The sequence below is a fragment of the Macaca mulatta genome, chromosome 17 (genome assembly GCF_049350105.2).
Source record: "Macaca mulatta isolate MMU2019108-1 chromosome 17, T2T-MMU8v2.0, whole genome shotgun sequence".
NCBI classification, from domain to species: domain Eukaryota; kingdom Metazoa; phylum Chordata; class Mammalia; order Primates; family Cercopithecidae; genus Macaca; species Macaca mulatta.
This window is the reverse complement of record NC_133422.1, coordinates 71,856,660-71,869,859: the sequence shown is the minus strand read 5'-3', so window position 1 is coordinate 71,869,859 and position 13,200 is coordinate 71,856,660. Positions and strand designations below refer to the sequence as shown.

At 34.5% G+C, this 13,200-nt stretch overlaps 1 protein-coding gene across 17 annotated transcripts in view; it reads left to right on the top strand.

The window, feature by feature from the left end:
* MYCBP2 (MYC binding protein 2) overlaps nucleotides 1-13,200 on the top strand; it is a 286,215-nt gene that overhangs the window by 255,813 nt on the left and 17,202 nt on the right. For all 17 annotated transcript variants that reach the window (XM_077973872.1, XM_028837602.2, XM_015121243.3 and 14 more), the window contains 7 exons: nucleotides 4,155-4,235; nucleotides 5,763-6,029; nucleotides 6,729-7,012; nucleotides 8,460-8,556; nucleotides 9,810-9,929; nucleotides 11,846-11,947; nucleotides 12,760-12,888. In XM_077973872.1, coding sequence (XP_077829998.1) covers nucleotides 4,155-4,235; nucleotides 5,763-6,029; nucleotides 6,729-7,012; nucleotides 8,460-8,556; nucleotides 9,810-9,929; nucleotides 11,846-11,947; nucleotides 12,760-12,888 — 1,080 coding nt within the window. The remainder of the gene's footprint in view (nucleotides 1-4,154; nucleotides 4,236-5,762; nucleotides 6,030-6,728; nucleotides 7,013-8,459; nucleotides 8,557-9,809; nucleotides 9,930-11,845; nucleotides 11,948-12,759; nucleotides 12,889-13,200) is intronic.

Genomic DNA, 13,200 nt, shown 5'->3' with positions numbered 1-13,200 from the left:
GTCCCCCAGCCTCACACTTAGAACCTAGCAACTACTGAACTATACTCTGTCAGTGGTGTGTTGCCTTTTCCTGCATATTATATAAATGGAACCACACAGAATATAGTCTTTTGTCTTGTTTCTTTTCACTGTAGTGTAATGCTTTTGAGATTTATCCATGTTGTAGCATGTATCCATGGTTCGTTCTTTTGGTTGCTGAGTTTTCCATTATATGAATTTGCCACAATTTGTTTACCCTTTCATTTTTTGATGGATATTTGGGTTGTTTCTGCTCTGTGGCTACTATTAGTAAAGCTGCTGTGAACACTTACATACAGATCTTTGCAGGTCTTTTACCAATTATGTGTTTTCAAATATTTTCTCCTAGTCTGTGGCTTCTCTTTCAGAGAGCAGAAGTTTTCAATTTTGATAAAGTCCAGTTTTTCTGGGGTTTTTGATTCTTGATTTTTGTGTGTGGTCTAGAACCCAAGGTCACACAAATATTCTCTTCTTTTCCTTTAGAAATGTTATAGTTTTGGTTATTTTGTTTAGAACTGTATACATTTTAATTTTTATGAACCCTCTGCATTCCCTGTGAACCCTCTGTGCAGGAATTGAGGTTTATCTTTTGCATATAGATGTTCAATTGTTCTACTACGATTCATTGAGAAGACTATCATTTATCAATAGTGAATTTACCATAAATGCGTAGATCTGTTTCTGGACTCTATTTTGCTCCATTGATCCATCAAACTGTCTTAATTATTGTAGCTTTATAAAAAGTCTTGATATCAGGTTCTAACTTTGTTCTTTATCTAAGTTATTTTGGCTACTCTAGATCTCTTGCTTTTCCATATAAAGCTTAGAATCAGCTCGTCCGTTTCTTTAAAAAAAAAAAAAAGGGTGGAATTTTGACTGGAATTAACACCAAATTGATAATTTAGGGAGAATCACCATGTCAATAATATTGAGTCTTCGTATCTGTGAACATGATATATATCAGGGGTTTTTTTTTACCTCTTTTTAAAGTTTCTCTCAGCAGTGTTTTGTAATTCAATGTACACATCTTGTACATATTTTATTAAATTTATTCCTAAACATTTAACGTTTATAAAGCTATTATAAATGGTATTTTTTATTTCACTTTCCAGTTGTTCATTTCTAGTATATAAAAATAGAATTGATTTTTCTATATTAGATTTCTACCCTGTGATCTTAAATTTATCTACTAATTTCAGAAACTTTTTATAGACTCTTTGGGGTTTCCTCAGATAATCCCGTAGTCTTCAATAAATTTGGGTTTTTTCCTTTCTAAACTCTATGACTTAAATTTCTTTTCTTATTTTACTGTGTTATTGCATTGATTAAGCCCTTAAACACCATGTTGAATAGAAGTAGTGAGAACAGATAGCTCTGACTTGCTCTAGATCTTGAAAGTATAAACCATTCATTATTAAATGTGATGTGAACTATAGATTTTTGGGGGGTAAATGTTTTTAATAAGATTGAAGAATTCTTCTATTCCTAGTTTGCTGAGAATTTCTATCAGAGTGGATTTTTTTTTTAAGAGATCTGATCTTACTCTGTCACCCAGACAAGAGCACAGTGGTACCTTTATATGTTTCTCTTTCTCCATTTCTTTTATTCAGTAAGATAATCCATATATTGCTATGCATTTTAGTCAACATGTGATATTAGCTTATATACAGTTCATTTTCCTTAAATGAACAAAAAAACTAGGTGATAGTAGCTACATGACATAGTGCTTCTTTTAGAGGTAATAAAAATGCCGTAATATTGACTGATGATAGTTGCACATATCTGAATGTACTAAAAACCATTGAATTGTATGTTTTAAATAGGTGAATAGCATGGTATGTGAACTATATCTCAATAAAGATTTTTTTTAAAAGCAAAAATAAATGATGAAAGAAGTAAACGAGTAAGATGAAAGAACTATCTAAAAGATTCATATATAATCTAGCTAGTACTTAAGTAGCAAATTAATGCTCTATTCTAAAAATTCACTTTCTTTAATAGATAACAGGACTGTTTCAGTCATCTGTTTCTTTTTGGGTAAGCTTTAGTAGTTCTGACACTGAAGCAATTTGTCCATTTCATCTAAGTTTCTGGATTTATTGGCATAAGTTGTTCATAATATAACCTTATGTCCTTTTAATATCTGTAGAACCTGTAGTGATGTCTCTTGGTGATTTGTGTCTTCATTCTTTTTTTCTGAAATAGGTTCGCTAAAGATTCATCCATTTGATCTCTTCAGAGAACTAACTTTTTGTTTCATTGATTTTCCTCTATTTTTGCTTTTTTAAATGATTTCAGCTCACATCTTTATTTCTTACCCTGTGTTTGCCTTGTACTCGTTTGTTCATCTTTTTCTGACTCCTTAATGTCCAAGATTAGATCACAGACTCCAAGACCTTTGTTTTCTCATCTAAGTATTTAATGCTATTATTTTCTTCTAAGCACTACGTTAGCTGCATTTCACAAATTTGGGGTATTCTGTTTTTATTTTCATTCAATTCACAATGTTTTCTTATTCCCATTTTGATTTTTTTTTTTTTTTTTTTTTTTTTTTTTTTGAGACAGAGTCTTGCTCTGTTGCCTAGGCTGGAGTGCAGTGGTGAGCTTGGCTCACTGCAAGCTCCACCTCCGGGATTCACGCCATTCTCCTGCCCCAGCCTCCCAAGTAGCTGGGAGTACAGGCGCCACCACACCCAGCTAATTTTTTGTATTTTTTTGTATTTTTTTAGTAGAGACAGGGTTTCACCACGTCAGCCAGGATGGTCTCCATCTCCTGACCTCGTGATCTGCCTGCCTCGGCCTCCCGAAGTGCTGGGATTATAGGCATGAGCCACTGCACCCGGCCCCATTTTGATTTCTTCTTTGACCCTTGGGTAATTTAGAAGTACCTTGTTTAATTCCCAAATATTTGGGAATTTTCCTGTTAGCTTTCTATATTATTAATTTCTGGTTCAGTTTCATTGTGGTCAAACTATATACTTCATATAATTTCAGTCCTTTTAAAATTGTTAAGATTTGGATTCTGGCCTTTAATATAGTCTGTTTTAGTGAATGTCCATGTGCACTTCAAAAGAATGTGAACTCCGCTGTTGTTCTTTGAGGGGTTCTATAAATATCAGTTAGTTCAAGCCGATCAATAGTATTCAAGTCTTTAAGAGTCTTAATATTCAAGTCTTTAAGAGCCTTACTAGTTTTTGGTTTTTTGCTTATTTACTTGTTCTATTTGGTACTGAAAGAAGAGTTTTGAAGTATCCAACTAACTGGATTTGTTTATTTGGAATTCATTCTACCTGGTAGCTGATCTCAACATTCTGATGGACTCCAAAAAAAAGTTTTGGTTTTGTAGACGATCAGCTTTTTCCTCATTGTTAGGGCGAAAGGGACATTCTCTTGTGGCTCTCTATCCTAAGAAATGTAAAACCAAGCATCATTTTTGATTCTTAAACAAAAGAGTTTCTTCAGTTTTCTTACCTGTAAAGTAGGCACAATATTACAGTTTACCTTCTGGGGTTGTTGTGAAGATTAAATAAGATTTTGGGTGTGTGTGTGTATGTGCGCGCGTGCATGTGTGCATGTATGTGTATATATACACACATATCTGTCACTTAGAAGAATAACGTGCACTATAATAATAATAAGCCTATAAAATTTTAGTCTTTATTTTTTTCCTTATGATACATTTCTTTGATGACTGTTAGTGTTCCAATAGCTTAATTTAAGACCACCATCATCACAGAGGTTTGTTAGAACACTTTCCTTTTAAACAAATGTTATTTTCATGGATTGTTCTTCAAGCAATTAAATGTGGGATGTGAACTAATAATGTTTATAATTTAGAAATAGGTTTAATCAAAGCAACTCAAATTGACTACATTGAAGAAATTTGTGAAAAGATAACATACTTCTCTGGATTTCTTAAGTTCTGAAATTTTGTTCTTTTTATGGTCACTTTGGCCAATAGTGATTTCTTCAAACTTTATCCTTTGTCTTAGCATTATAAGCCTCAATTTAAAATAAATTTGCTTTAAAAATATATACACAAAATTATTTCTCAAGATACTTTGAAATATCAAATATACAAATTTTATTTAAAGAGACCGCTTCATTCTTTCTTTTTCTTCTTTTTCTATGTAAAGGCAACATCAGATGCTGACCTGAAAGAACATATGGTTGGAATTATATTTAGCAGGAGTAAGCTGACTAACTTACAAAAACAGGTTGGTTAAGAGCTATTTCATTGTCTTCATTAGTTTTTTTGTTTGTTTGTTTGTTTTGTATGTGTGTGTTTGTTGGGTATAAAGCAGGGATGTCCAATATTTTGGCTTCCCTGGCCCACATTTGAAGAAAAATAATTGTCTTAGGCTACACATAAAATACACTAACACTAACAATAACTGATGAACCTAAAAAAAATTTTGCAAGGAAAAAAAACTCTCCTAATACTTTAAGAAAGTTTACAAATTTGTGTTGGGCCACATTCAAAGCCATCGTGGGCCACATGCAGTCCCGCGGCTGCAGGTTGGATGAGCTTGGTATAAAGTATTTTGAAAAATTTATGAAGGCTTCTTTATGCTCACCCTTTTATAGGTCCTGCAGAATGTGCCTGCCGTTTTTTAGAGAGGAATGAGTATTTTGGCATACCTTCATCATTTTAAAGATTTTAATTGTGAAAACTTGCTTACCTTGCTGCTGTTTGTTTTGGGTAGATTTTTTATTTGGTGTCAAATACCCAGTTATATCAGATTTGACTTGTATTTCCCATATTTCTTTTCCCCCATTCTTTTGTATGTTGGCTGAGCAATTAACAGTGTTAACTATACCAGTGTTAATATTTTTAAATATAACCAGGTGAGGAAATAGCACTATATTGTTCATATAATGGGGTGCTCATAACATAAAAATATCACTTCAAAAGTCAAATAAAGTATAGATTTTAAATTAACCTGTTATTCTAACTTTTTTGAGATGGCGTCTCGCTCTGTCGCCTAGGCTGGAGTGCAGTGGAGCGATCTCGGCTCACTGTAAGCTCCACCTCCTGGGTTCACACCATTCTCCTGCCTCAGCCTCCCAGGTAGCTGGGACTACAGATGCCCACCACAACGCCCGGCTAATTTTTTTGTATTTTTGATAGAGACGGGGTTTCACCGTGTTAGGATGGTCTCAATCTGCTGACCTCATGATCCGCCCGCCTTGGCCTCCCAAAGTGCTGGGATTACAGGCGTGAGCCACGGCGCCCGGCCCTATTCTAACTTTCTACACTATTATTCTTTTCAATAAATTACAACATGAATTTATTTTTGCTTTATCTTTCTAGCAGTGTTTCATTTAATCTTAGATGCTTTCAGTTGTAAAATGTCATGTATAATTTCAGTATTGTGAATCTTACCAGCTATAAAGCACCTTATGAACATAATGGTAAACCATGAGAAAAAGTGTCTTCGGTGATAAAATTGATGATTGGTTTTTGATGTGCTAAACTGCAAGCATAGGCATTAATAACTTGCATATAATTAGTTTACACATAGTAGTTGATTTAAATATTTCCATTTTTATTGTGGCTCCCCTAGATTTACCTGTTTTTGAGATGAGTTAAGAGAATGACACATGATGGAGAATTAACTGGGAGAATAGTATTAAAATTGGGTGTCAATTTACATTCTTGTCTTACTCTTTTGTTTGCTTGTTTTGCTAGGAGTAGTAAATCAAACTTATATTTTTACATGTTCTATGCTAACTTTAAATAGGTGTGTGCTCATATTGTCCAAGCTATTCGCATGGAAGCTACCAGAGTCCGTGAAGAATGGGAACATGCTATATCAAGCAAAGAAAATGCCAATTCTCAGCCAAATGATGAAGATGCCTCCTCTGATGCCTACTGCTTTGAGCTGCTCTCTATGGTTTTAGCACTGAGTGGCTCTAACGTTGGCCGGCAGTATCTGGCTCAGCAGCTAACTCTGCTTCAGGATCTCTTCTCGCTGCTTCACACAGCCTCTCCTAGAGTCCAGAGACAGGTGACTGATCACACCACAGCCTTGCCATTGCTTGTGTTACTTGACCATTGTTAAAAGTTGCAATGCAAAGATAATTATCTAAGGACCCTAAATATAGATTTTTATTTTGTAGTTTATTTTGTTTGGGGCCTCTATTTTACTCCTTTTTTTTTTTTTAACTGTTTATTATGAGAGTATAGAATACTAAAATATGTTCCATTTTTAATGTGTTGTGATAAAAGAGTATTCTGGCTACTGATTACCATATTACCATGAAATATATAATGTCATTTAGCCCTGACCAGAAAGAAAAGGTATTTTTTTTTTCTTGCTGCCTTGGGTTAGTAATTACCACTACTATTACCATTTGAATATTATGTATATCATATTTCCTTCCTTCGCAAAATGTAAAATAGTGTTTAAATCATATTTCTTTTCTTAAAGATTTTGAAGTTACAGAATGGTAGTTAGGTACATTAAAAAATGAAGCCTGGGACAGTGTGCAGTGACTTATGCCTGTAATCCCAGCACTTAGGGAGGCAAAGCTGAGAGGATCCCTTGAGCCTGGGAGTTCAAGGCTGCAGTGAGCTGTGGTCGCTCCACTGCACTCCAACCTGGGCAACAAAGCAAGACCCTGTCTTAAAAAAAAATGAAAAAGAAAAGAAAACCTTAAAATACCAGTCTTTACATGGAATTCTCTCATTTTATTTTTCTTACCAGGTAACCTCTTTACTAAGAAGAGTTTTGCCTGAAGTAACCCCTAATCGTCTGGCCAGCATCATAGGAGTGAAATCCCTCCCCCCAGCAGATATCAGTGATATCATTCACTCAACAGAGAAAGGAGACTGGAATAAGCTGGGTATCTTGGACATGTTTCTAGGATGCATTGCCAAAGCACTCACTGTACAGCTAAAAGCCAAAGGAACCACCATCACAGGAACAGCTGGTACCACTGTGGGCAAAGGAGTTACAACAGTTACTCTTCCAATGATTTTCAATTCCAGGTTAGTTATTGCCTCTATTTTAGTACCAAAACAGAATAGAGTGAGCTACTGTTCAGAAATTTAAGACATAATTTCAAATTTTACCTTGTTAGGTTACTCACGAAATAAAATCCATAAACAACTGGCTCATATATAAAAAGAATGTCATGTATATAATAAAAGTATCAATTACAATTAGTGGGGATTAGAAAGTAAGCTGAATATGTGATGTCAGAATATTTGGATATCCATGTTAAAAAAATTCTAGATACCCACCTCCCATCATACGCAAAATTAAACTTCAGTTTTAAGTAATTTTTTTTTTTTGCCACAATAAAAAGAAATAAACATGGGGGAATAAAGTAAAGTTCAGGTCAATTAAAGCTTTATGTACATTTCTTTTTAAAACTACTAGGACAAATTATAGAAAAATATTTTTGTAATCTTCAATTTGGTAAGATCTTCTTAAACAAAACACAGAACCCAAAGTCATATAGGAAGAAATTTATAGATTTGACTATATAAAAATGAAAATTACTTGGTAAGTGATAATAATTAAATGTTTTAAAATATAAGCAACTAAGACAAATATTTAAACCTATATAATAGACAATGACTTATTAGCATAATATAGGAGAATGACTACAAATCAATTTTAAAAAGACAAACAACTGATAAGAATAATAAATGACAAAAACAGTCAGTTCACAGAAAAAAACTTATAAATGCCAGTAAACAAATGAGAATATCTCACTACTAATCAGATAAATGTAGATTAAAATAATTGCAAAGTGTCTTTGATGCTTTGGTAACATTATGAGGAAATAGGCATTTTCATCTCATATAAATTGCTGCAGCCTTTTTGGATATCTGTTTAATAATATCTATATTTTAAACATGCATATCTTTTGACCTACCAATTCTACTTCTAAAACTTTCATACATTTGCACCAAGATATATATACAAGGATGTTCTGTAATTGTGTGTAACAGTAGAGAATTAGAGACATCTGGAACAGTGCTGCTTGTGGAGTCAATCCATGACAATATGCAGACAACATCAGAATGTTAATCATTGTATCACTTCTTCCTGTAGTCTTGCTAGGAAAAAAGTCAGCTGAACTAAATAGTAGTGTGCTTAGCGATATAGTGAATTTATGTTCTGGCACAAGCTTCACATTATCTGCATATGCACTAGAAATAAGTTGTGTGTGGTTCCTGGACTGTACTTCTAAAAGATGCACACAGAAATAATGTGCAAACAGAGAAATACTTGGAAACTCCAATTGCTTTAACTGCTGTCTTGGGATTTGGGGTAATGGTTTGATGAATTTTCTTTTTAAATGTTTTAATTGATTGTCACTTAAAAAATCTAAAATGCTGCATTCTGAAATAACATTTTTATCTTTTTCATTTGTAAGTGCTACTGATAATTTATTGGCTTTGTAAATGCTAATTTTTCTTGTAGTTATCTCCGACGAGGTGAAAGTCATTGGTGGATGAAGGGCTCAACCCCTACCCAGATCTCAGAGATCATCATTAAACTTATCAAGGATATGGCAGCAGTAAGTTCCCATTCTTCTGACTGTTTTGGCAGAGAAGTGCAGCAGGAATCTGACTGACAAAACAGCTTACTCTGCTGAACTGATAGGAGTTGTAGATTAGTGTAACTTTACTTAAAGACTATTTTTAGTATGTTAATTATCATGCTGTTTGTCTTTTCAGTGAGTGATAAATTTGTCATTTATGTAAACCATGTTCATTTCCAATTTTCCAGTTAATTTGTGTGAGAATTGTTACGTGACTTTAAAATCTAGTAAAATAAAATATGCCCTTTCAGACCCTAAGAAAGAACTTGATTCCAAAAACCTAAAGGAAAAAAGGGAGAAGAGAGCTCTCGGAAGTGGAAGTTTCTCATTCTCCTCAGTCTTCATGGTTTTTAAACTCTTTATTCTTCTTTATTAATGTCCTATGCCCTCTGTCTTAAGATGGTGGCTTCCAAAAGAGATCTGGGAGTGTGGAGGTCAGGGAGTTACTTTACAGCATGCCTGGCTCTGATGAGTTGCTCCTTGACATTTGCCACACATTCTATTGTATTTCTAGGAGACCAGCCTGAGAAGGACAAGATAGTGTGGAATGTAGAGTCAGAGGGAATAGAAGGCAGCTTGGAGAAGGAGGAGGAATTGAACCGCCCCTTAAATCGTGTGGATATAAGGAGTGGGAGGATTTTCTGGGGGAAAAATGAAATTCTATCACTTTTCCCAATAGCATGGACATTTTCTCAACCTCTGTGGCAAGCAGACTTTCTCAGGATGTTCATTGGATTAAAATATTTAGGAGTAGTACTTAGGAACACCTAAATTATATGACAGCTAAATGTTTGTTCATTACAAATCAAGGTAGCAAATAAAGATAGTTGCAGTTTGAACCTGTTTATATTTTAGGTTCCAGTAATGCTCATCTAAAGCAGTTAGCTTCACTGTGTAAATTTTATGCTCAAACATAGATAACCTTAGTATTTCTGTTATGTTTTTATCAGATGTGAGAGGAATTACCCTTGACTTTCCAGGAAATGAGTATTGAGCACTTAATTATTTATTTATTTATTTTTAAATATAAAAATGATGATTAGAAGTTGAATTTTGCATAGGATCGCAAAGAAATTTTAGTTCAAAAGTCTGTGCCTGTGATCTAAAATTCCATGGTCTCACTAAAAACAAATACTTCCTTTTGATAGGAGATGTTATTTAAGAAAAAAGAATTTACTATGGTAATATATTTCTGGTTACTTATTAAAATATTCTGTTCTACTCAACAGGGTCATCTGTCAGAAGCTTGGTCCCGAGTGACAAAAAATGCTATTGCAGAAACCATCATTGCCTTGACCAAGATGGAAGAAGAATTTAGGTCTCCAGTGAGATGTATTGCAACAACTAGAGTAGGTTTTGCTTTATTTTGTTTTGTTTTAAATTTGGTCTGTATCATTGCATGTTCTTTTTCAGTAATAGATTTAAACAAATTTTAATCACTAAGTCAATGTAATTATTTTTTGACCAAATACTGTATTTATTGAAAAAGTATAAAGAGCTTTTATATTATGAACTAGTCATTACTTCTCACTGTTATGTGTTCTGTGTCACTGTTTTTGTTATTGTTCAGGAAGCCAAGGATACACTGGTTAGAAAAGGCTAATTGCATTGTACATTGTTTGTGTGTTGTCTTTCTAATGATCTGTTTACTGTAGTTTACCACAGTAAGTTTCATGTCGGCATTATGCTGTGATAGACCAAAGGTCCTTTGGAGACAAGACCCCTGCCTATACCTGGTTGTTCTAATGTAGAGCCTTATAACTTACTTAGAGGGTTTATAGGTCTTATTTCTAAAAAGCAAGAAGTGCTTGTCCCAGGGCAGGGTCAGGGTGGAAATCTCTGAGGAAATGAGATTGCATTCTTCGGATGACACATTTATAGTAAGTTTTAACCTACTAGATTTCATGTCCCATATGCTTCCAGAAAAGATTTGAGATTTCCTTGAAGCAGGGCAGTCTGACAACATTAGGAAGAAGTGAATGCTGGTAAAAATTGCTTACGTTAATCCTCAGAAATCTGAAAAAGAAGATAAACTGTATATCCCTAGGGCAGAAAGAGTCAATTTATGCCATCTTACTATTGTTGACTGTGACACCGGAAGCAGGTATTTTTGACAGTAATCCTTTCCCACCACTCATGTATTGCTTTCTTTCAGTCTGCATTCCCCTTCCTCCTTGCATGCATTATTTGTCTTTTTCTATTTTTCTGTCCCTATTTTAACATCTCTTGCTCTCTGTATCCAATGACACATGCGCTTCTTAGAGTTGAGCTAGTTAAGTCATTTTCTATTCTTCATTAATGAGGGGATATATCATTCTATATAAAACTGAAGCTTACCCTTTAAACCTCAGAAATTTTTTAACAATTTCTGAGAACAGTTGTCTTTTTTTTTTTTTTTTTTTTGAGACGGAGTTTCACTCTTGATGCCCAGGCTGGAGTGAAATAGTGCGATCTTGGCTCATTGCAACTTCCGCCTCCCAGGTACAAGCAATTCTCCTGTCTCAGCCACCCAAGTAGCTCGGATTACAGGCATGTGCCACCATACCCGGCTAATTTTTTTTGTATTTGGTAGAGACGGGGTTTCACCATGTTAGTCAGGCTGGTCGCAAACTCCTGACCTCAGGTGATCCACCCACCTTGGCCTGCCAAAGTGCTGGGATTACAGGCATGAGCCACTGTGCCCGGCCATATTTTTGAGAACATTTTCTAAAGCTTGTTAGACGTTTATGTATTTCTGACAAAGTGCACTGAGTATAGTATTAGGCCTTCTGGGGCAACAAAGACTTCCGAGGAAATTTTATTATCTAGAAGGATTTAATGTGTACCTGATACTCATGGGACTATACACAATTTAGCAGTTGCTGTACCACCTTCTTTGGCATTTAATGCTTCAGTCAGGTGATACTAAATGGAAAAATATGCAGAAGGCATTAGTACAGTAAATATTAAATATGCCAATTCATTTATTCATATGTTGTTTACATAGTAGAACAATAAAGGATAATTTTATTTGTCAGATAGAAGACAAGGGTTCATCAGAGAAAAGTCACTTGTTCAGTAGATATCTGAGTGCCTTCTGTATGCATGGCACATAGGACAGTGATCGTGTATACCTGCTACCACATCAGGAAGACTTGAGTGCCACTGAGTATCTGTGTATTTCAAAATCAACCAGCATTTATTGAGCTGTTGTGATGTGTCACAGTCAGCATTTCATAAGTCTTTCCTGAAAATTCAGTAGTGTAACAGCTTTCCCTTTCAACAGCTCTGGCTTGCTCTCGCATCCCTATGTGTTCTTGATCAGGACCACGTAGATCGTCTCTCCTCGGGGAGATGGATGGGAAAAGATGGACAACAAAAACAAATGGTGAGATCAGAATTTTGTAAAAATTTATCTTGCTTTCCTTTACAGTAAGCTTTAGCTTAGCTTAAAAACAAACAAACAAACAAAAAACACATCAATGTACACAGTTAGTGGATCTCTTGAAAGACTGTGTCCCTTTGGCCAAGTTCATCTCACAAGTCTATTTCACTGAGAATCCCTTCTTCATAGTATATGGAAACTTCAGGGGCTTTTAAGTGTATAAAAGAGCTTTCTTCTTCTTCTCTGAGTCATGTTTGCATCATATCAAAATTTATTTTTAGCCAGAGTCTGATTCAGTGGCTAGATATTTTCCTAAAATGTAGTCAGTCTTATAGTAGGAAGGAAATAAAGCAATAACACAGGCAACATGACACACCACCTGTTCACATATATACTTAAGTAGGTTTGATGGATATCTTTAAGTTCACTAGAAGGGAAAACTTTCTATAGGCCCTTTACCATTTTCTTATTAATGTTCAAGTTTCAAAAATAAACAGTTTATTCCTTTGGCATACAGAATGTTTGGATACATAATGGGGCAGACATTTCTTAAGTCTCTAAGTAACAAAGTATACCTGTTCATTGTATTAATCATTGAACCTGCAAAGTGCGTTAATCATTGAATTTGGAGTTTTGAGAGATAATTTTTATAGTTAAGTACATTTGCAATAATTTCTATCTAATATTCAGATTCTAAATTCTTAATAGACTTCAGAATAACCATTTATTTTTGTAAATAAATTACATTCAGTTTGTCTGAGAGTCTGGGACTTTCTTGTTAATCTAATGTAACATATGGAAATGTCTTATTTTAGCCTATGTGTGATAACCATGATGATGGTGAAACAGCAGCAATCATTTTATGCAATGTCTGTGGAAATTTATGTACAGACTGTGACCGATTCCTTCACCTTCATCGAAGAACCAAAACTCATCAAAGACAGGTGAAGATTTTTGTCTCTGGAGCATAAAATATGTTCAGTGAATTTTGAAATAAATGTGTGTCGAAGAGGCTTGGTGTTGTAGGGGGAGAAAGTGGACTTCGGAATCAAAGACCTTGGTTGAGTTCACAGCTGTCTCACTTACCATCTATAAATAGCAAGTTGTTTTATGTTTAGAAATACTTAATTTCTCCATTTATAAAAAAGGGACTGCTGTGAAGATTAAAGAGAAAATTGGAAATATTCAAAACTTCTTAGGGTACTTAAATGAAAGCCATTATTATTATTGAATAATTAAATTTTATACTCTCCCTT